Here is a 23,348-nt window from a genome sequence, read left to right on the forward strand (position 1 = left end):
TTTTCGTGGACCCTTTCATTGTAGGAGCTGAGCCGCCAGCTTGCTGCACTTTCCTAAGTTGCAAACAGAGAGTACTAGTATTGTCTCCTATCAGCTCAGTGGGACCCAGTGGCAACTCCTGTAAAGCTCCATTTTGCCCAGTGCCAAGCCAGGATTAGCAGATCAGCACAGACACCCCAAAGAGCCTAGAACAATAATCAAGGTAGGAGAGAGAATCCCTCGCCCCAAGACTGCAGGGCACTGGCAGAGTCTGACCATAAAGAGAAACTGTCCACTGTGCCTCACAGCTGCCATGTCTAGAGCTGAAAAATCACAAGGTTGCAACCAGGATGCTTGAGCTCATTCAGAGGATGTTTCAGATCTGGGCTCTGATTCATTTCAAGCAAACTGGGAGATGTCAAAGGGGAGAATTTGTGGGACTATTGGGACATTTAAATAATATCTGTGATAAAGGACCACTGAAGGGAGAAAGAGGCAAAGGAGAAAACCCTGAAGATTGCCAAGAGATTCTCTTCGACCCTCTGGCTGTCACCTTAATTTTCTCTTTCTGTGGGCTGGAAGTTCCTGGCATGGTTCAGATAAAGATCGGTTCAAATTATTTACCTGCAGAAGTTGGGTGAGTCAATGAATCAGTCTTTAGCAGAAAAAGTGACGGCCATGATTGATGCTGACAATAAAATTTGCTTCAGGGAAATCAATTTTGTTTCCCCAACTAAAAACAACTTTAGAGCTTCATATTGTGAAAATTTAGAGAGTGAAGCTTTCTATCTAATTGTACAATAAATAGCTCAAGAGACAAAAATATGTTTTTGGTACTTTGGGCCACACCCAGTGGTGCTCAGGGGTTTTGCCTGGTTCTACGCACAGCGATTAATTCTGGCAGGCTTGTGGTCGGGGGTGGGGGTGGAAAACATGTGGGATGATGGGGATAGACTTTGGTTGGCACTAAGCAAGGCTAACGCCCTCCCACTGTGCTATCACTCAGGACCAAGAAAGACAAATTTAATTGGCCGCATTATAGACCAATCACTGTGGATGTGTTCCAATAATGGTGGACCAGTGTGGACCAATCACTCTGCTCCTCTAGTAGATGGTTGGTTATAAGATGCTCCACCTTTTCTATTGGTATCATTCCAAGAGAAGGAGGAATTAATAACTAGAAAAAGGCATGAATATTTTCTTTAAACATATGAGGAGAAATGTCATTTTGGTATTCTAAGAATATAAAAAATGCTAATTATGAAGAAGACTTAGCAAATAGCTTTTCATCTGCCAAGTGACATATTCTATAAATGGAGGAGATATCAACACTTACTACATAGTTCATTAATTTTGTTTTTAAATAATTTAGTATGTTCATTTGTCAATCAGTATTTCTTCTGAGTGCTTATATATATTCTCTCTTACATATATTCTCTTTGCCCTTATATGTGACATACACACACCTTCTAAGTCTCAGGATAAATAGATGAGTTAAATATGAAGTTTCTGGGGCCGGGCGGTGGCGCTAAAGGTAAGCCTTGCCTGCGCTAGCCTTGGACGGACCGCGGTTCGATCCCCCGGTGTCCCATATGGTCCACCAAGCCAGGAGCAACTTCTGAGCACATAGCCAGGAGTAACCCCTGAGCGTTACCGGGTGTGGCCCAAAAAAACCAAAAAAAAAAAAATGAAGTTTCTGTTCTAAGGAGGAATTGCACTTCTTTTTTTTATACTTTTAAGCAGCATGAGAGAGAGAGAGAGAGAGAGAGAGAGAGAGAGAGGAGAGAGAGAGAGAGGAGGACAAAGGGAGGAGAGGAGAGAGGACAGAGGGAGAGGGGGAAAAAGAAGGGGAGAGAGGGGGCCGGTGAGGTAGCGCTAGAGGTAAGGTGTCTGCCTTGCAAGTGCTAGCCAAGGAAGGACCGCGATTCAATCCCCCGGCATCCCATATGGTCCCCCCAAGCCAGGGGCGATTTCTGAGTGCATAGCCAGGAGTAATCCCTGAGCATCAAACGGGTGTGGCCCAAAAAACCAAAAAAAAAAAAAAAAAAAAAAAAAAAAAAAAAAAAAAAAAAGAAGAAGGGGAGAGAGGCACAGGGAGAGAGGGAGAGGGTTAGAGCAAGGAAGACAAGGCAAAGAGAAATTACACTTCTTCCTTCCCTCTCGGTTTTCAACTTTAGTGCACTAAAGTTTTTAGAAAAATAGTTCATATAATTCATCCAGTAAATATTTCAAAGTAAAGAAAAGTGCCCTTTCTAAGCACAAGATTATATGAGGTTCAAATTTTATTGTTAGTTGGAAGGAAAGTGATGGTTAAAGCAATTTACACATGTTAGTCAAAGACCCACAGATGGCTAACACATATATGAAAAAAAGTGCTGACCATCAGAACCTTAATTATCAGGGAAATAAGAGGTCCACCTCACACCTGGGAGAACAGTCCATATCAGAAGGATCAAACCAAGTTAGCTACTGCAAGGCAAGTGCCTTACCCATTCTATCTCCCCAACCCAGTTTCAAGAACTAAGTACTCTTTCTTAATATATTGTTTCCAGAGTCCTCACGATGGTCAGTGTCACTTCCTCACCATGGCCCCAGGACGACAGAGTAGCATCTCTCTTAGTTCTCCCCATACCCACCCCATTTACCCTACTGAGAGCACCTGGGCTCCCCCAGATGCATTGGGAAACTCACCAATAGGGGGGTAGAGGCAAGATGCTATGGATGAATTTCGTTCTGTCCATACATCAGCTTCATCCCCTGAACTGCACAAGGTTTGTCAAGCATGATTTCTGAGCTTAGACTCAGAAGCAAACCCTGAGCACCTCTGGGTGTAGCCCCAACCCTCCCCACAAAAGACCCATTTGGGTGTGAGTAATAGGCACTTGCCTTGCACACAGCCAACCCAACTTTGATCACAGGCACCAGATCTTGGGACTACTTCTGTGCTATATGGTTAGTCCTCACCAGATTGGAGAGAAGAAAACAGAAATGTCTCCAATATAATGTTCTGATACTCAATCCAGACAGTTCTGGTCTGGTGTGTGGTGTGGGCATCCTGAATAAAAGAAATGCTAACCCTGAGCCCTCATTTGGGCAGGTATAAAAGCAATTAAGCTTTACAGTCAGCAGATCCTTTGGCAAAGCCATTTGTAACTCACTCAGCACACAGGGGTCTTGGATTGTCTGATGCTTCTAAAATTTTTGTGTTGTACTTGCTTCAGCAGCACATATACTCCAACTGGAATGATATGGAGTAACTTAGTGTGGCCACTGCACACAAATGACACGAAACTTGTGTCTCACGCTGACATGCCCCAGTTGATAAGGAGTGGAAAGCTCCCATCCCTTTCCTTTCGGCTAGTTGTTAGCACTGAGAGTTAAAGCATGACCTTGTTTCTTAGGGAGAAGCATTAAAACCCTCTGGGAAACTGGGGTCATTGGGAAATAGTTCCTTGTGACTTCTGGCAGACTGGGACCTTCCAGCAATTCTCTGGTGACCAAATGGTGGCCCTTGGGGTTGGCCACAGTATCCTTTTTTTTTTTTAATAAATTTTTATTGTGATCGAAGTGTATTACAAGTCTTTCACAGAATTATTTACGGTACATAGTGACAATGAATGAAGGGCATTCCCACCACCAGTATTGTCCTCCCTCCACCCCTGTTCCCAGCATGGATAGATCCCATATCTCCCTCCTTTATCCCCAAGAATACTAGTGTAACTGGTCTCCACTTTACAGCTTGTTGTAGAATGGGTATCTATTCTGTTGTCATTGACTTTGGGTTTGGCTTTCAAGTCTGATCATTTTTCATTTTCACTTCATGTTCATATGACTGGTCCTGGTATCATTTTCTCTTCTCAATTTATGAGGCTGAATGTTTATGTGATTCTATTGGAGATAAAAAGGACAAGGAAAAGAGAAGGAAAAATTGGGTAGCAACTACCAAAAAAAGAAAAAAAGAGAGAGAAAAAAGAAAGAAAAGAAAAATGCACCCAGCAACAAAACAAAACAAAACAAACAACAAACAAACAAACCCCCCAAAACAAAACAAAACACCAAATAATATCCACATGAGTGAAAAAGAAAGAAAAAAGAAAATGAAAATAATATTAAAAACAGACCAAACAAAACAAGAAAAGGAGTGCTGGAGTGGCAGGGTTTGGTATTACCCGCCCCCCCCTTTTTTTTTTGCATAGGCACAGTAAGTATTGGAGAATAAAGGGAATTTCTGTGGCCTAAGAGATTCAGGGTTTCTCCCTTCTTGAAGCATACTTTCATGGGAACAACCACTGGATTCATATATACTCATTACCATATCACAAGGTTTTTTTTTGTGTGGTGTCAGGAAACTTTCCTCTCCATTGTGGATGAGAAAATCAGGCCACTGTAGCTAGCAACCTTGGTAATTGCGCAGGTCATAGGACAAGTTCTAGGATAGAGTCACACTATCCTTTTTTAATTAGGGTCCCCTAATGGATAAATGGCATTAACTCTGGAGCCTCTATGATTTTTTTTATTTTGCTATTTTGCTTTTGGGGGGCACACTAGGCTGTGCTTAGGACTCTGAGGTGCCAGGGATGAAACCTGGGCTGGTAAATGAATATCTTAGTTTTCTCAGGGTCCTCTTGGTGAGACTAGCAAGGTACCATCTTGCCACCTATTGGTGAAAATATTCATCTTGGGGCCGGGCGGTGGCGCTGGAGGTAAGGTGCCTGCCTTACCTGCGCTAGCCTAGGAGACGGACCGCGGTTCGATCCCCCGGCGTCCCATATGGTCCCCCAAGCCAGGAGCGACTTCTGAGCGCATAGCCAGGAGTAACCCCTGAGCGTTACCGGGTGTGGCCCAAAAACCAAAAAAAAAAAAAAAAAAAAAAGAAAATATTCATCTCTCACCAAACTATCCCTGACTTGTAAAACCACTAACTCTTCTTTATCTGGACATCCCAACTGTTCAGGTGTGTTGAAGCCATGGCCCCCCTTATAAACAACATATTGAAGACCAACATCTGGAATCAGGACAGTGTAAAGCAGCAGGATTCACTCCCTGCCAGCATAAAATAGACACATACCTGGCAGATATGCCAAGACTAAAAATCCTGGGAACTTGAGTTACCACCACCAACTCGTGTGCAGATATGATCATTCAAGATGGGGCCAATCACCTAAATGAAAGAGGTTTAAAGCCAGCCCCAGATGCCCTGATATTGAACACAGAAGAAAATAATATTTCTTCGAAGAGTTCCATTGTTCCTTCTCAAACAGCACAGTAAACTGCCTGGCATTTTGAAGTGAAAAACAAAACACAAAGTGGGCAGGAGGATTTTTAATGGTGTATAAATTCCCTGGCATCTATGTGGGAGCTTGGACCATGAGTTCAGCAATATAGATCACCCAGAAATGAAGAGCTAATGCCCAAGAATGACTGTTGAGATGTAGAAAGGCATAGAAAGAATGAGGAGAGATGGGCCGGGCGGTGGCGCTAGAGGTAAGGTGCCTGCCTTGCCTGCGCTAGCCTTGGACGAACTGCGGTTCGATCCCCCAGCTTCCCATATGGTCCCCCAAGCCAGGAGCAACTTCTGAGCACATAGCCAGGAGTAACCCCTGAGCGTTACCGGGTGTGGCCCAAAAACCAAAAAAAAAAAAAAAAAAAAAGAATGAGGAGAGATTGTCCAGCAATGAAAGATTTGGCCTTGCATATAGCTGACACAAGTTCAATCCCCATAATGCCATATGCCCCTCCCCGTAATATTGCCAGGCACATCCTGAGGTACTTCCTTCACTCCCCAAGTTGGGGTGTTCTGAGTAATCAATCCCTGGAGAAAATAAAATGGGCCACACGATATGACTTTTTTTTTTTTTTCTTCAGAGTTTATTTTGACTTTTCATTTTTTGGATCACCAAGCAGCTGTTTAAGGAGAATGCACAGAAGAGTCATTCTGGCACTTTTGGAGAGTACATGAGATTTGTTTGTCACATTCGGTCCCCTCACTCAACCCGTCACTCGGATTGGATGATCAAGACCAGCCCAGAGGGTTCCAGGGTGAATACGTAACCGTCTACACACAGGCAAGAAAAACCATGGGGGCCGGTAGCCGTGGGGGGAGGGGGTGTAGGATGGGAGGGAGGGGTGAGGGGATAGAGAGAGGGCAGGTTCTCCCTAAAGTGTCCTCATCTCCACTAACCAGAATCCGGGTCACACCATGCCAACAGGAGAATTCTGCACCCCCCTCCCAAAAAAACGGGTGACTTGGCCGCATGCAGTTGAAAACAGAAAAGGAGAGCGGTTGAATCGCTTTATAAAATCCAGGCAAGTTCAACGAAAGGAGTTAAGAAAAAAACAATCCCCCCCCCAAACCCAACTTTCTCCTTTCTTTTGCTTTTCTTTTGAGGGACTGTCTGTGGTCACTGTAATAAAGGCACTTGGAGTAACTGGGACCGGAACTGAAGGGCTCTTGGCAGAGAGAAATTCCATTGGAAGGCTAGGATGTTGCAGAGACGTCGCTGAAGAGTTCCTGAAAGGAGACCCTGAAAGAAACCACCGAGAAGCAGAACAGATGAAAACGAAGGGGTCACATCTGTACAACCAAACCGGACCACACCGCACCTAGCTGGCCTAGCTGGCCTGTGCGTGCACAGTCCCACACCCCAGAGGCACGCAGCCATGCAGGAGGGGCAGGGATTTCCACCGGTGTTGAGGCGGGGGTCCCTCTTCAGTGTCTTGGGCATGAGGGGTAGGGCAGATGACATTCAGACCCTTGCCCCGGCCCTCTCTGGAGGCGAGATCCCCTGGGGGACAGGCCCCCCCAAAATCGCTTCTGTGACCTGGAGCAAAGCAGGAGAAAGTCCACTGCCTGTGAGGCTGCCTCCAAACACCGGGTGAAATTTTTGGCAATTGGGGGGGGGTTCCACTTTTTTTTGGGGGGTGGCCCCTGAGTCGGCTCATTTGATGTTGAAGGCCATCAAGGGCCTCTCCTCCCGCCGCTGCCAGGGGCTCTTCTTGTCCTCGCCTTGGTCATCATCATCATCGTCCTCTTCCTCCTCCTCATCTTCCTCCTCCTCCCGGGCAGGTCTCCGGCTTTGGGGGCTGCCTGTGGGCTCTAGGGGGGGCACCGGCAGTTCGTCGAGTGGTTTCCTCCTGCAGGCTGGGCAGCTGCCCGCCGCTCCGCCGGCCCCCAGTGTCCAGCAGGGACAGCAGTGTGCTGTCCTCGGGGCCACACGCCCCGGCGGTCCCCCCCTCGTTGCTGCCTCCGGCCACGTCCATTCGATCTAGATGCACCAGCTGCGCATAGGCCGTGCCATCTGCACCCCGCACCTCCTTGGCTGCCAGCTCCTGGCCCTGGTGGTGGCTCTGCGGCAGGGCCAGGGGGTCCCCTCGACCCTTGCGGGCCGACTTGGGCTCGTTCATGTCCACGCCCGAGTCCAAGCTGGCATCGTTGCTCCCATTGCGGCCAGCCCGCTGCAGGTCAATGTAAGAGTGTCGCACATGGGCGTTGGAGCGGCCATCCAGGGATACAAACCAGGCTCGGGGGTGCGGCAGCGGCTTGCCACCTCCCAGCTCCATCAGCGCCTTTTCGGTGAGCAGCTGCACCTCGCTGTTCATCTGGGCCAGAGCCGCCTCGTTGAGGGACGCAGGGATGGAGAGCGACTCGGACATGCGTGCACCTGTCTCCTGCAGGTGCTGCTGAGACATGGCCTGGCACGACAGCGGCTGCCCGGGGATCTGGGTGGCGGGATGCGCGTAGAGCCCCGCGTGGGGGCTGGCCAGCTCTGCCTGTAGCCTCTCAATGTCCAGCTGCTGGTCGGCGGGCATCACTAGGGGCTGGCCCACGTAGGAGTGGTCCCCGGGGAGTTTCATATAATGCGCCGGAATGACCAGGGCGGGCAGCACCTTTCGGTACACGCTGTCGTTGACTTGGTCCACGGAGCTGCAGCAGATGAGTTGGCCGGGCCTTGGGAAGGAGGAGGGTCGCTCCAGGTGATCCACGGAGCGTGACATGAGACACTCGGTGGCCGGTCTTCGCTCTAGCAGCTGCTCCTTTTCAGGCGAGGAAGAGGAAGGTGCCGGGTACAGGCTCTCCGGGAGGGTGAGTTTACTGCCCGCTGCCAGGGAAGCCTGGCTGTCCCGGTCGGCCCTTTCAAACAGTGGCTGGGGGAGCAGAGCAGCATAGCTGGCCCCTCTGTAGTCAGCACCCTGGGACTCGTAACTGTCCCTCTCGAGGGACCGTCTGGTCTTCAGGGGGAAAAGCTCCACCGACTTGTGGTAATCCGGGGCCTTCCCCAGGGTCCCGCTGGGCGTCGTGGTCAGGTTGTCAAAGGACGCCTGGCTCTTGTCATCTTCCCGATGCGACAGCAGCTCCTCCCGGGAGCTGAATTCAGGCGACGTGCTGTAGGCCAGCTTGAGCATGGGAGCGCGAGGGTCTCCTTCGCCAGCTGCCTCTCTGGGGCCCCCCAGGCCGCCACCACCCAGCAGCTCCCGGGCTCCAGGCACATCAGGGCGGTTGTGGCCCATGACAGAGATGGGCCCTGGGAAGTCGCCGTCTCGGCGCGAGAAGAGCAGGTTGATGTGTGACATGGATGTGGCCTGGTCCCTCTTGGCACTCTCCAGCGTGGCCGGGAGGAGCAGCTTGCGGTGATGCTGACGAGGCTTCAAGCATTTCCGCCTGCGGGCAGAGACCCGGACCCCGAGGTTAAAGCTGCACAGGACAGGTACGTTTCCCCAAGTCTCCACCAAACCAGTAAAGTGGAGGGTCCCTCCCCACACCCTAGCAGGGGTCCTCAAACTTTTTAAACAGGGGGCCAGTTCACTGTCCTTCAGACTGTTGGAGGGCCAGATTATAGTAAAAACAAAAATTATGAACAAATTTCTATGCACACTGCATATATATTATTTAGAAGTGAAGAAACAAAATGGGAATAAATACAATATGTGGCCCGCGGGCTGTAGTTTGAAGATCCCTGCTGGGGTGTTAACTCTAGGGTGGCTTCCTCCAGAGATCTCAGCCCTGGTCACTCCACTGCAGTGCTGGGCTTGACAACCCGACAGATACGGGAGCAAACGAAGAATTGGTTTACTGGGCTCAAGTCATAGCACAGCAGGGAAGGCGTTTGCCTTGCATATGGTCAACCCAGGTTTGACCCCCTGGCATCCCATAGGGTTGCCTGAGCCCTACTAGGAGTGATTCCTGAGCGCAGAGCCAGGAATGTGTGACCAGGGGTGTGTGATCCAAAAGCCAAACCCAAAAGAATTGAGAATTTGTCCCTGAAAATGTCCTTGTTCAAACTTTTGAAGATTCCAGGAAGGCAGCCTTTGATCGCTAGCTACCTATATTTACTGTACTGCTAAGCCATGTTGCAATGCAGAATGTTGCATTCTAGGGCCAGAGTGGTAGCATAGCGATAGGGTTGTTGCCTTGCACACGGCTGACCCAGGATGGATGGGAGTTTGATCCTCGGCATGCCATATGGTCTCCCGAGTCTGCCAGGAGTGATTGATTTCACAGCACAGAACCAGGAGTAACACCTTGTGGCCCAAAAACCAAAAAAAAAAAAAAAGTTGCATTCTAACTCAAGTCACAACTTAGATGAGAAGATTTGGATCTTAGCTGTTTTCAAGAGCATTATGATGCAATGATGGTGATGATAATAATAACTTCAGCATCACTAATACAAGAACTTTTCTGAGCTATAAGATAAACGAATGCCAGTCTCCCCCACCAAGACGTTACCTGCAGTAATACAAAAGGAGGCACAGCAGAACCAGGAGAATGAAGGCCATCCCTCCCAGGATGGCCAAGAGAAACAGCGTGTGGTATGCAGTGATGTCCTGGGTGACGATGGGACCTAGAAGGGTAGAAAAGGGCATTTTAAGTGGGCGAAAGTCTGCAAGTCACAGATGGATAGGCCTGAAACACTGATCATGTTGCCCTTTCCCCACTTTCCCCAGAGATGCCTTGGACCCCAGTGTGTCTACTTCTGAGCTTCTCATGGGCCCACTCAGTGCAAAGGGTTTTCTGCTGGTACCTGCTGAATTGTGGGCAGGAGCCATTTGCATATGTGTGTGTATATATATATATATATATATATATATATATATATACACCAAACCAGGGCAATGCCCACAGTCTCCCTCTCATTTTGCTCAATGGACCCCCTTTGATGAAAGAAAGTGAACACAGGAAAATGCAGTGGGCGTGGCCCTTATCCTTAGGAAGATGGCCCTAGTGGCAGATGAATTTCTAACACAGGAGAAATAAAAGTGCATCTGCAGGCCTTGCTATCCCTGGGAGCCAATTATTCCTGTGAAGGGGGGCAGCATGGAAGGGGCTCAAAGACATAAAAGGACATTTTTTCCCTCCAGGACCAGAGACAGCTTAGTGGGCACAGCACATGATTTGCATGCAGGAGCCCAGGGCTTGGTCCCTGGCTCTACCACATGGTCCCTGAGTACTGTTAAGAGTAAGTCCTGGGCACAGTTGGGGGTAACTCCTGAGCACTGCCAGGAGTGGCCCCAAACAAAACAAACCACCTGCTCTCTTTATAGGTTGTCATGGTATTCTAAAAGGCCTCGTTACAGAAGTCAACTCTGCTCTACCTTTTTAAGTGGGTTCGATACACCCACAGGCCTCCTAAGAGGGCCTGGAGCCAAGCTTATCCAAACAGCACAAACTAGCTATTCACATTCACAATTTCAGGCATTCCAGGAGGCTGCAGGCCTGGGCCTTTCAATGTTTAATGGCGGCAAGAATTAAGCCCCATGGGGCTGAAGCAATGCCACAGTGGGTAGGGTGTTTGTCTTGCACACGGCCACCCCTAGTTTGATCCCCGGGATCCCATATGGTTCCCTGAGCCTGCCAGGAGCGATTCCTGAGCACAGAGCCAGGAGTAATCCCTGAGTGCTGCTGGGTGTAGCCCAAAAGACCAAAAAAAAAAAAAAAAAAAAATTAAGCTCGATGTCACAACCACAGAATGATAGAAACACAAGAAGCTTTCAAACTATAGCTGGTGGGGGTGTTCTGGTTTGGAGAGTCCTGAAGTTCCCTGAGGTAGAAAAATAGGTGCTTTTTATAGTAGATATGATAATTTAACACAAAAAGCACCCATTGACTTCATGATTTAAATTTTTTTGGAAGGTCATACCTAGTGATGCTTAGGGTTTACTGTTGCCTCTGCATGTAGGGGTTACTCTTGGTGGGCTAGTAAGACCCTATGAAGTACCAGGGATTGAATTTAGGTTGGCATTGCAAGTTAAGTATCCTGGCTCCACTTCATAATATTTTTTTTTTTTTGTGTGTTGGGGTCACACCTGGCAGTGCTCAGAGCTTATTCTTGATTCTGCGCTCAGGAATCACTCCTGGCAGTACTCATATGGGATGCCCAGTATTGAACCCAGGTTGGTCTTATATAGGGCAAATAGGATATATATTCCCTCCCACTCCACTTCATGATTTTCCCAAGTGAAAGATTTACTCAAAAATCTTTTGTGTTTGTTTTGGGGTCAACCCTGGTGATGCATAGGGATTACTCTTGGCTCTATGCTCAGGAATCACTCTTTGGTGGGGCCTTGAAAGATCATGTGGGGTATCAGGAATTGAACCCAGATTGGCTGCATGCAAGGCAAGCACCCTATCTCCTGAACTATCACTTGGTCCCCTCAAAAATGTATGGAAAGAGAGGTGGGAGAGATAGCACAGTGGTAGAGCATTTGCCTTGCAAGCAGCCGATCCAGGATGGATGGTGGTTCAAATCCCAGCATCCCATACGGTCCTCATGCCTGCCAGGGGTGATTTCTGAGCCAGGAGTAACCGGGTGCCACCGGGTGCGACCAAAAAACCAATCCCCCCCCCAAAAAAAAACTCTCAAAAGAGACAAATCATCAGGAGAGGCATGACATTTTGGAAGCTGTGACATCATTTCTGTTCAAAAAGATCATTGGCTTTTCAGGGCAGGAGGGCTGGGAAATTAACTGAAACCTTATATTGCCTTAATCAGCCAGAGAAACATTTTTTCACACAAAGATAATTCTCGCAGGCCCAGAAAAGACCTTGGCTGGAGTCACCAAGAAAGATGCAACAGCCAAGAAAATCACATCCGAGTAACAAAAGCTCTTGCTACAAGGGGACTGAAAGTGCCGTCATACTAACTTCTGCCAATGGAAGCTATTTTAATTTTTCCAGACTTGAAAATGCGCTTCATGGCCTTCTTACCTAGCACATTAGAGAACTCCTAGTTCGAGAGTGTATCACCATGTCATTGTCCTATGTTTAACCAAAGGGAGAGGTCGCTCACCTCTCTGGACCTCTCCTGACTGCAGGGGCTGAATAGCTTTTCCAGGTCTCTCCTCATGACTTGAAGCTTTGGTGAGGTTACCTCAACATTTCTCACTCCCCTCTCTATGGGAACCTCTCTTCACTAAAGACAGCTGAGATGGTTTGAAATGTACCCCCCCCCCAAAAAAAAAGAGACTTTAGGCAGAGCACTTGCCTTGCTCTTGTATGCAGACAATCTGGGTTTTATCCCCAGCCTTCCATATGGCCCCTAAACATAACCGAGAGTGACTGTTGAGCCAGAAGTAGCCCAGAGACCTCTTGGGGCCCAACCCCACACAAAAATTTGCATGCCTCCTGTCTGTGGGCTCTTCTTTAAGACTTAAGAATTTCCTTCCTTCCTTCCTTCCTTCCTTCCTTCCTTCCTTCCTTCCTTCCTTCCTTCCTTCCTTCCTTCCTTCCTTCCTTCCTTCCTTCCTTCCTTCCTTCCTTCCTTCCCTCCCTCCCTCCCTCCCTCCCTCCTCCCTCCCTCCCTCCCTCCCTCCCTCCTCCCCTCCCTCCCTCCCTCTCTCTCTCTCTCTCTCTCTCTCTCTCTTTCTTTCTTTCTTCTTTCTTTCTTTCTTTTCTTTCTTTCTTTCCTCTTCCTCCTTCCTTCCTTCTTTCCTTCCTTCTTCCTTCTCTTTCCTCCTTCCTCTTCCTCCTTCCCCTCCTCCCCTCTTTTTCTCTTTCTTTCTTTTTTTTTTTTTTTGGTTTTTGGGTCACACCCGGCAGTGCTCAGGGGTTATTCCTGGCTCCAGGCTCAGAAATTGCTCCTGGCAGGGCACGGGGAACCATATGGGACGCCGGATTCGAACCGATGACCTCCTGCATGAAAGGCAAACCGCTTTACCTCCATGCTATCTCATCCGCCCCTCTTTCTTTCTTTCTTTCTTTTCTTTCTTTCTTCTTCTTTCTTTCTTCTTTCTTTCTTTCTTTTTTCTTTTCTTTTTCTTTCTTCTTTCTTTCTTTCTCTTCCTTCCTTCCTTCCTTCCTTCCTTCCTTCCTTCCTTCCTTCCTTCCTTCCTTCCTTCCTTCCTTCCTTTCTTTCTTTCTTTCTTTATCTTATCTTTTCTTTCTTTCTTTCTTTCTTTCTTTCTTTCTTTCTTTCTTCTTCTTCCTTCCTTTACTCTTTCCTCCTTCCTTCCTTCCTTCCTTCCTTCCTTCCTTCCTTCCTCCTTCCCTTCTTCCTTCTCTTTCCTCCTTCCTCTTCCTCCCTCCCCTCCTCCCTTCCCTCCCTCCCTCCTTCGCTTCCTTCTTTCCTTCCCTTCTTCCTTCTCTTTCCTCCTTCCTCTTCCTCCCTCCCCTCCTCCCTTCCCTCCCTCCCTTCCTCCCTCCTCCCTCCCTCCCTCTCTTCCTTCCTTCCTTCCTTCCTTCCTTCCTTCCTTCCTTCCTTCCTTCCTTCCTTCCTTCCTTCCTTCCTTCTTTCCCTTCTTCCTTCTCTTTCCTCCTTCCTCTTCCTCCCTCCCCTCCTCCCTTCCCTCCCTCCCTTCCTTCCTTCCTTCTTTCCTTCCCTTCTTCCTTCTCTTTCCTCCTTCCTCTTCCTCCCTCCGCCTCCTCCCTTCCCTCCCTCCCTTCCTCCCTCCCTCCCTCCCTCCCTCTCTTCCTCCTTCCTTCCTTCCTTCCTTCCTTCCTTCCTTCCTTCTTCCTTCCTTCCTTCCTTCCTTCCTTCCTTCCTTCCTTCCTTCCTTCCTTCCTTCCTTCCTCCCTCCCTCCCTCCCTCCCTCCCTCCCTCCCTCCCTCTCTCCCTCCTTCCCTCCCACTTGCTTATCCTGTCTTATTCTACTAGTTCAACAATGGAGACAAGGCCGTTTTCCTACCGTTCATACCTATCATACCCTAAGAACCATATTATAAAGGGAAACAGCATTTCTGACACACAGACACACACATTTCTCTGAACTGGACAGAAGGGGATAGATCCCAGCTCCTCACCCTTCCTGCCCCTTCATAGAAAAAAAATCACCAATAACCTTAATGCCTCCTTGAAAACTGTCTTCTTCCATCCACCCTCTTTGGTTTTGGGCTATACTGGGTAGTACTCATGGTTTACTCTTGACTCAATGCTTTGGGATTATTCTTGGCATATAGGATGCTGAGATCAAACCTAGGGTTGTTATGTGCAAGGCAAGTAAATTGCCCACTCTGCTCACATCTCCGATACGGACACGAATATTCATTTAGACACAGATCTGGGAGTTCACTTAAGCTGAGTCAAGTCTTTCCACCCTCTCACCCCCCATGAACCTGTAGTGAGGACTTATTACTAAGTTCTCTCTTGTCCTGTGTGAACCTACAGGGTTCACTTGTCCCAGACCACTGATGCTTCTGTAATTAGGGAGATGGTCTGAACTTGCTCTGTGTGCTTTAGAGAAAAAAAAATTCCTGGGGGTAGAGGTGAGAGTCAAGAACTATTTCCTTGCTTTCTAGTATTCTTTTTTTTTTTTTTTTGCAGGGGGGGGTGTGTTTAGGGCCACACTCAGCAGTGCTCAGAAGTTACTCCCTGGCTCTGTGCTCTCAGAAATCACTCCTGGCAGTTCGGGGGGAACATATGGGATGTTGGGGATTGACCCGGGTCAGCTGCATGCGAGACAAACCATCATCCCAACTGTGCTATTGTTCCAGCCACTTTCTAGTAATATTCTTATTCTCAGTGGGAGATTTCCAGCAGGACGCAAACCCTCCCTACCCCTGGCAACCCCTCTTTCCCCATGCAATGCCTAGTCCCATGTGGGGCTTCTTAGACAAGCCATGTTTGAAGTTGATCCTGGCAGAAGCTCTTTCAAAATCCTCCCAGCAGGCCACATGCAACCTGGGCACACCTGGTACCTGGATTGGGGGGAGACATGGCGGCCGCCCAGTAGCCCAGCTGTGGGGCGATGTAGGTCCAGGTCAGCTGGCTGCCCTCCTGGTGTACAAGCCCTAGCCCGCTCTTCAGCCACGTTCCTGAGGGGAGGGGATGACAAAGCAGAAATGTCACAGCTCAGGACCTTCCAGCGCTCTCTTATGAGTTCAGCATTTTGGACAAATCCCCTTGATGTCCTGTTCGTGACCAGCAGGCCTAGGCTGTGCCACTTGGGTTTTTCTTTGTTTTTCCAAAGTGCCTTCACCACACTGATGCCAGCAGTATGATTGATGCTAATTAAACCACGTTCAAGCATGAATCACTCACTGGTGGTCCACGCCAGCATGAATGTGTTTGGCAGACAGCCCCCAAATGTGGGTGAGTTCCGCCTCTGGAGTTTATTTGTTTTATTTTGTTTTGTTTTTACAACCACACCCGGCAGTGCCTAGAGGTTACTTCGGGTTCTGCACTTAGAAATCACTCCTGGCAGACTCAAAGGACCATATTGGATGCTGGGGATCGAACCTGGATTAGCTGCATGCCAAGCAAGTGCCCTCCCTGCTGTGCTATGGCTCAGTCCCCCCCCCCCACCTTTTTTGGTGTTGTTTGTTTTGGGCCACACCTTGCAGTGATCAAGGGTTACTCCTGGCTCTGCACTCAGGAATCTCTCTTGGAGTTGCTCAGGGTACCATATGGAGATGCTGGAGATTGAATGTGGGTTGGCCATGCACAAGGCAAGAGCCCTCCTAGTTGTGCTATTGCTCCAGCCCCTGTCTCTGGAGTTTAGTAGAAGAATCAAGGCAGTGGAAAGTGGACGGTCAAGTCCAGTGGTGGGGAATTCAGAGCTGTTGAATACTTTTCACTTGTAAGCAAAAAAGATGGTTTCTGGGGTTGGAATAAAGGCACAGTGGGTAGAGAATTTGCCTTGCATACAGCCAACTTGGGTTCAATTCCCAGCAACTCGTGATTCCTCCAAGCACTTCCTGAGCGCAGGGCCAAGAGTAAACCCTGAGTACCCTGCCAGGTGTGCCTCCCACAAAAAAACCCCCAAAATATAAGTCAGGTTGTTTGCTTGCATCACAGGCTATGTCAGAGTTAGTCTAGAGAGTTTTTTTTTTTTTGGGCCACACCCGGTGACGCTCAGGAGTTACTCCTGGCTATGCGCTCAGAAGTCGCTCCTGGCTTAGGGGACCATATGGGACACTGGGGGATCGAACCGCGGGTCCATCCAAGGCTAGTGCAGGTAAGGCAGGCACCTTACCTCTAGCGCCACCACCCGGCCCCTAGAGAGTTTTTTTATTTTTATTTTTTTTAGTTTAGTTTTTATTTAGTTCCCTTAACTTAAATATCCAATGACAATGGAATGAATTATGAAGATGCAATACACACACATACACACACACATACACACACACACAAACACAATAGAAAACCATGCAGCTGCAAGAAACGATGAAAATCATGTAATTTGCCACAACCCGGTTAGAACTGGAAGATAATCACATTGAGTGAAGGAAGCTGGAAGAATAAAGACAAATAGGATAATCTCACGTATCTGTAATATATTAAAATAACTGGATGAGAACATGTAAAGATGTAAAAGGGGAATTCCCAGATCACCCTTAATCTCATATCGTAGAGAGAAGGAGGAGAGACATGGAAAGAAATCAAGGTGGGAAGATAAGAAAAGGAAATAATGGGGAAAGGAGCTGAGGTTATATTGGAGAGTGGGAGAGAGGTATAGCTATCAAGTCAAAGCAGAGACTCAACAACACTGAAAACATAAGGTTTAAGCTGCAAGCACAGAACTTTGTAATGTGCCTGTCAAGGTGGCAGACAGGGATTGGGGGACTGTGGGTGATGGAATATAGGGGCATGGGTAATGGGTGATGGGATTGGTTTTGAAATATTTCAATATTCAGCTATCAATAACTTTGTGAACCACAGTTTTGGAATCAAATAAAAAATTTTAAAAAGAAAAATATAGGGGCTGGAGAGATAGCATGGAGGTAAGGCGTTTGCCTTGCATGCAGAAGGATGGTAGTTCGAATCCCAGCATCCCATATGTCCCCTGAGCCTGCCAGGAGCAATTTCTGAGCATATAGCCAGGATAGCCAGGAATAACCCTTGAGCGCTGCTGGGTGTAACCCCTCCCAAAAATTGATTTCCTTGTCCCATCTCTGGGAATTCTGACCTTATTGGGCCAGCATAAATGAGTATTTTCTAAGCTTCCTATCAGTTCTTATGCTCATTCAGAAGCAAACCAAAACTTATACTTTGTCTTTTGGTCCTTCTTCAACTGGTCCTGACTCTGAAGGCCTCCCTGCCATGTGCTGGTCATTGCTTCAGCCAGAACCAACCCAATCTAAGCTCTGCTCTCCACTGGCTAGGTCAATCACTGGGTTGTACAGATGCATTTTGCGTAATCCTTGCTAGGCTGAGTAGAACTTCCTGTCTGGTTTAGGGGAGGACACTGAAGAGGGGAGAGACATGGGCAGTTTTCCAAGGATCTTAGATGAGCAGTCACGCCTAAGGCCTGCCACCCTATCAGTTCCCATCTGCCTACAGGCTGCTGCCTTGTCTCTTACTCTAGCCGTACAGAACTGTTAGCCCTCCCCAAGGCCAAATGCTAATCTTACTTGATGGCCAAATCAGCCCACAGCAGGGAGGGGTCTGTGGTTGGTAATTAAGGCCTGGGGGAGGTGTGAAAGAAGAAGCAGGAGGAAGGAAGACACAGCAGAGGTGAAGAGAGATGAGAGACAGTATGGATGGAGAGGAGCAAGAAAGAGGCTGGTTAACTTATGTCATGTGAAATATGCACATGATAGTTGGGGCTTGTAATAAAGCTGGATGTCTCCTGACTGACTGCTGTGGGTCATTTCTTTGGCATCATCCTGACTGCTGTGAGTCATTTCTTTGGCATCATCCTGATATCTGCCAGGCCAGAAGGGCTGCAGGCATGGGCTGGACCGAAAAAGGCACCACCATCCACCATGCACCGCTAGGACTTTATAATTGATATTTAATACAACACCGAATGTTTTGCCACCTCCCTTTACCCTAAGTTCCTAGAAGGCTGCCTGGGAGATGTGGATGGACATATCCCCATGTGTGAGTCTAGACCTGCCTCCCTGCCAAGTGCCTGGATCTGGGGCATCTCAATGACAGCTGGGAGCAGATGGAAGGGGATGATGGAGCTCTGAGCCCAGCAGGGGTCTGGGGTCCTACCACAGGCCTGATAAGCTGCTCTCTTGACATGACCCATGCAGGATGCTGCAGGCCACACAGCTGTGCATGAAGCATCCACCTCTCTCTCTGCAGAAAAGAGCAACCTTTGGGGCTGCTTCAGTGGCCACAGCGAGGCTGCAACGTAGAAAAGGGGGCAGCGACAGTGAGCAACAGAGGCTTCGCGTGTAACAGGCTGAATATGTGCAAATTCGTTTGACTTTGGAGTCAAATGAAAGCAGAAGGTGGCCATGAGTTTCTGGAAGATGCTGAGACAGAGATCTAGTTCCTCTCCAGCATAGCTGGACTGTTACCCGACAGATGCCACGTAACTATTGCTTCACAAGTAACAGTCATTCTATGTATCCCAGGGGGAGAAAAGTTAAGATGGACTTCTTGCCAATGTGAATGTCTTCCAGCTCGGGCTTTGGGGCCATGGGCCAACATCCAGCATGGCGGGGCATTAGGGCATCTGTTAAGTCAGGGACTTACTGGGCTCTTTGTGGCCAAGATAAGAGGACCTTAACTCAGAATATAAGGTTCATGGGTACTAAGGAGAGTCAAAAGGGTGGCTTTTATTAATTATTAATAAAGGTGTACTTTATTATTATTAATTTTTAAACCAAGTTCTTGGTTCCAAAGGAAAGCAGGAGTGTTTGAATTGCTGTTTCCTCCCTTGGAATTGATTTTCCATGAAATCAGCACAGAAGAAAGGGACTAAATGAACTAATTCCAAGGCACAGTGTTTGGAGGTGGGCGGCAATCTAAACCTTCTTGTGAAAAGCACCCACAAGACAGTGCCAAATTGCTTCATCTCCTCTGGCTGGATCCTTCCAGCTCCGGATAAGCAGACTTCAGGACCAGTTGAAACAAGAATAAAAGGAAAATAATTCCAACCAACTACTTTCAGTTGGAAGCATCACGTCCAAGATGTGGCCACTGGTAGAAAGGGGTGGGAGATCAGGCCCATGGAAGGGGAAAAAGGTAAGAATGGGGGCTGAAGTCAGGGAAATGTCCAGAAATCCTGGGAAGGCAATGCACAGATCTGCGGGAAAGCTAAGTCTGAGGAGATGCTCAGTGGAGGGTAAGCGGGTGATGGATCTTGCCTTAGGAAGTCTGATGGGGCCAGGCCGTGGGACAAACTCCCAAAAGGCCAGCTGGGTTTTAGGATGGGCAGTTCTGTGGAAATTTATTTTTGTGTAGCTAGGCAGCAGGCAAACAAACATGTATGCTGTGATATGAGGTCACCAATATGTCCTCTTTGCAGACAGCCCTGGACCCTGCCCTTCTCTCCTACAATCACAGCCATGCAGGCCAATAGCTAAGAAACCAGTTGGTCTGAACCCCTGCCTCAGAGCTCCAGCCAGGGGCATCCTCCCATAACACACACTGGTTAAGTCTCTTCTGGGATGAATCTATCAGCTGTCAGGGACCTGTCTTGACCTTCTTCCCTCCTCTTACACACTGAAGAATGCTCAAGTGGACTGACAACTCTGCAAATATTGCCATACAAACATCTTTGTGCAAACATTACCATCTCTTAGATTCTGGGGTGACCCTGAGAGGACAATTGTCTTCCCAGGCTTAGGGGTTCTGAAGGCTGATTCCAGCTCCTTCCTCACTCACATTCCTAACATATAGCTCTGACTTCCTGCAGGGCTCTGAAGTGCATCCGGGTGGCAGTGATGGCCTCAAAGGCTGGGGCACAGGCTTTGCACGAAGAATCCCAAGTCACCAGCCCTGCACTGCAGGGACCACTGCCTGGAGTGGCCCAGGGAAAGTCCTGCTCTCTACCCAGTATGCTCTCTACTAAAAAAAAAAAATCAAAACAAATAAACTGAACACCACACAGGGAAGGGAACTTCTGCTAGTTAAAGCCTCTGCTTCTAGCTTTGGCAGAACAATAAGGCCTCTGTCCTGTGATTCTGTCATCTCTTTCCCTGCTAACATGTTAACCCCTCGTGACAGACACCTATTTGACACAGAGGAAAAGACTTTGTTATTTTTGGGGGGGCCACCCTGGTGGTGCTCATGGGTTTACTCCTGGCTCTGCACTCAGGAATCACTCTTGATGGTGCCCTAGAGACCATATAGATGCCAAGGATCAAACCTGGGTTGACCACCGTGCAAGGCAAGTGCCCCATCCTCTGTGCGATCTCTCTGGCTCTTAAGTGTGCAATTTGCTTTATGCCTCTATCATGCTGGGTGGTAACTGGAAAGCTAGTTAGATGGGATCAAAGAAAAAGTAGTGCAGTGGTTCAGACGAAAGAAGGTGGTAGCTTTCCCCAGGATTCTAACTATCGCATTGTGAAAAGAGTCAAAGAAAAATTCAGAGTCAGGGATAGAACCTGGGTCAACTGCATACAAAGCAAGCACCCCTTGTCTACTGTACTATAGCGTTTGGCCCCAAAGAGTAGATTTTTTTTGGGGGGGTGGGCGGCCACCCGGCGTTGCTCAGGGTTACTCCTGGCTGTCTGCTCAGAAATAGCTCCAGGCAGGCACGGGGGACCATATGGGACACCGGTATTCGAACCCAACCGACCTTTGGTCCTGGATCGGCAGCTTGCAAGGCAAACGCTGCTGTGCTATCTCTCTCCGGGCCCAGAGTAGATGCTTTAATTTTATTTTCTATGTCTCTGTCTCCTTCATCTTTTGTTTGGTCTTTGGGCCACACTTGGCAGTTACTCAGAGGCTGCTTTCAGGTCTAAGCGAGGATGGCTCCTAGCAGTGCTCTTGGGGTTTGGGGGTGGTGGTACTTAGGGGGCGGGTGAGAGGCCAGGGATCAGTTACACCCAGTTTCTCCTGCATGTAAGGCAAGTGCTCCATCCCTGAGCAATCGCTTCATTCCTTTTCATTTTCTCAAAATGGCAAATGCTATGCTGTGTTGTACAGACACCTAGGCCCTCACTCGTGGCCTTCCTGTGGGAGATGGTAGGACGGGAGAGAGATTGTCAGTCTCTGGAAAGCTTGCTCAAGACCCACCGTTGTGTGGGCACTCATGGAAGGGGCCAGGTCAGTGGCATAGCCCAGCCATTGGCTTCTGCCTGGAGATGCAGCACTGGTGGTCTGGCATGGGTGGGATCCTTCTGAGTAGGCCTGCACAAGCCCCATCCTTGGAAGAGGATCACAATGTCTCCATAGTTCTACAGATGCCCAGGCTGTGGCCAGGCTGGGGAAGGCACTAGACTAGAAGATGGGCAGAACCATGTTCTGGGCTTTGGAGGCAACTTTGGAGCACAAAAGAATGTCGACTTGAGGGGCTGGAGCAATGGCGCAGCAGTAGGGTGTATTGCCTTGCATACGCTAACCTAGGACGGACCACAGTTGGATCCCCCAGCATTCCATATGGTTCCCCAAAGCCACGGAGTAATTTCTGAAGTGCATAGCCAGGGAGTAACCCCCAGGTGTGTGGCCCAAAAAAAGCAAAAAAAAAAAAAAAAAAAAAAAAAAAAAAAAAAGGATGTCAAGTTGAGGAAACACTAATTTCCTGGGTAAAGAGCTGGCAGGGATTTCATGCAGCCATCTTGAATCTGGGGCACTCTGGCCTGGTTGGTCCCTTTTCAATTCCAACCAGACGAGCTTGGTTTGTATGAGGGCCCAGCCCCAGGGCAGCCAGCAGGGCACAGACTGGCCCGCCTGGTACTGAGCAGGAGCTACTGGCTGCCCCCAGTTCCATACAAGGCCAAGGACAGGTGCAGACATGCCCAGGCAGCCATGGTTGCACAGTTGTCACTTGGCCACCAAGTACTCTTGGCCAGGGCTAGGGAGGAAAAAGCTGAGTGGCCCACAGTAGGTGGGTGTAAAGGTGGTGACTTGTTCCACAGGGACACACAGACTAGAAGTAACATTCCCTGCCCTGCCCCTCGGGCCTGCATCCATGTGTGCTCCATGTCTGGGTGCTTTTAGACTGGAGAGAGGATTCAGGGCTCAAGGTACTGGCTTTGCATCGGGCTGACCTGGGTTCAATCCCTGGCACCGGGTCTCTTGAGTCCTCTCAGGAGTGATCCCTGAGTACAGCCAGGTGTGGACTCACAAAAACACCCAAATAAACCAAAACCAAAACCAAACAAAAGAACAACCCATATCCAGGGAGCTTTATAGTACCATTTCTGGAAATTGGGACAGAGAGCCACCAGCCAGTAACTCTGACTACCTTAAAGCCCCTTCAATAAATATGGCAGTGGGGGCAAGCAGGAAGAGGCCCTGTTTTAGAGGAAAGCCTGTCTCTTCCAGATGAAAAACTCAAAAGACAAACAGAGCTATTAAACAAACCAATGAGAAGCTGGGAGCAGGCTCAAAGGTTGGGAGAGCATGTTGCATGTGGGGGTCCTGAACTCTTGGCTTGACACTGCTGATAGTGACCCTGAGATATGCTGGGAGGATACCTTGACTGCTGCCAGGTAGCCCCCACAAAGCAACATCCATGAGAGAAGGCAGTAGAATCCCTTTGACAACATGCATAAAGTTCTTAGGCTGCTGGTATGCATGGATCAAAATGCCCAGGGTATGTCAAAGAATGGTCATCCCCAGGTCTCTCCAGCATGGCTGCCCCCTGGGCTCTCCAGCATGGCCGCCCCTGGGCTCTCCAATATAACCGCCCACATGACTTCCCAGTGTGGTTCACCAACATGGCTCTGTGGCATGGGTCTCCAACATGGCTCCCAGCATGTTCTGTGTGGTTTCCTAGCAGGTTCCTAGCAAGACGCCCCAGAACCTCCCAAATTGAGAAAACACTCTCTTTACAGTTAAAAACCTCAGGCTGGGGGTGGGGTGGGAAGCTATTGTTGCTCCGAGCAGTGATGTCTACCATCAACATCCTCTTGAGGGTGTCTCGGGTGATTGGGAGGTATTCATGATTAAAAAAGACACCCAGGGTGGTGGCAGGTGGTTTGCGAGGTATTTGTCTTGCATGCATCTGATTTGATGAGATGGTGGTTTGAATCTCAGCATCCCATATTGTCCCCTGTGCCTGCCAGGAATGACTTCTGAGCACAGATCCAG

General features: G+C 48.7%; 1 protein-coding gene across 1 annotated transcript in view; it reads right to left on the minus strand.

The window, feature by feature from the left end:
* Positions 1 to 6,699: 6,699 nt before the first annotated feature.
* Positions 6,700 to 23,348, minus strand: part of FAM171A1 (family with sequence similarity 171 member A1) — a 65,255-nt gene continuing 48,606 nt past the window's right edge. The window contains 4 exon segments of the mRNA XM_049777760.1: positions 6,700 to 7,076; positions 7,078 to 8,638; positions 9,704 to 9,818; positions 15,107 to 15,223. Coding sequence (XP_049633717.1) covers positions 6,918 to 7,076; positions 7,078 to 8,638; positions 9,704 to 9,818; positions 15,107 to 15,223 — 1,952 coding nt within the window. The 3' untranslated portion in view covers positions 6,700 to 6,917.

Source organism: Suncus etruscus, chromosome 7 (genome assembly GCF_024139225.1).
Source record: "Suncus etruscus isolate mSunEtr1 chromosome 7, mSunEtr1.pri.cur, whole genome shotgun sequence".
NCBI lineage: Eukaryota > Metazoa > Chordata > Mammalia > Eulipotyphla > Soricidae > Suncus > Suncus etruscus.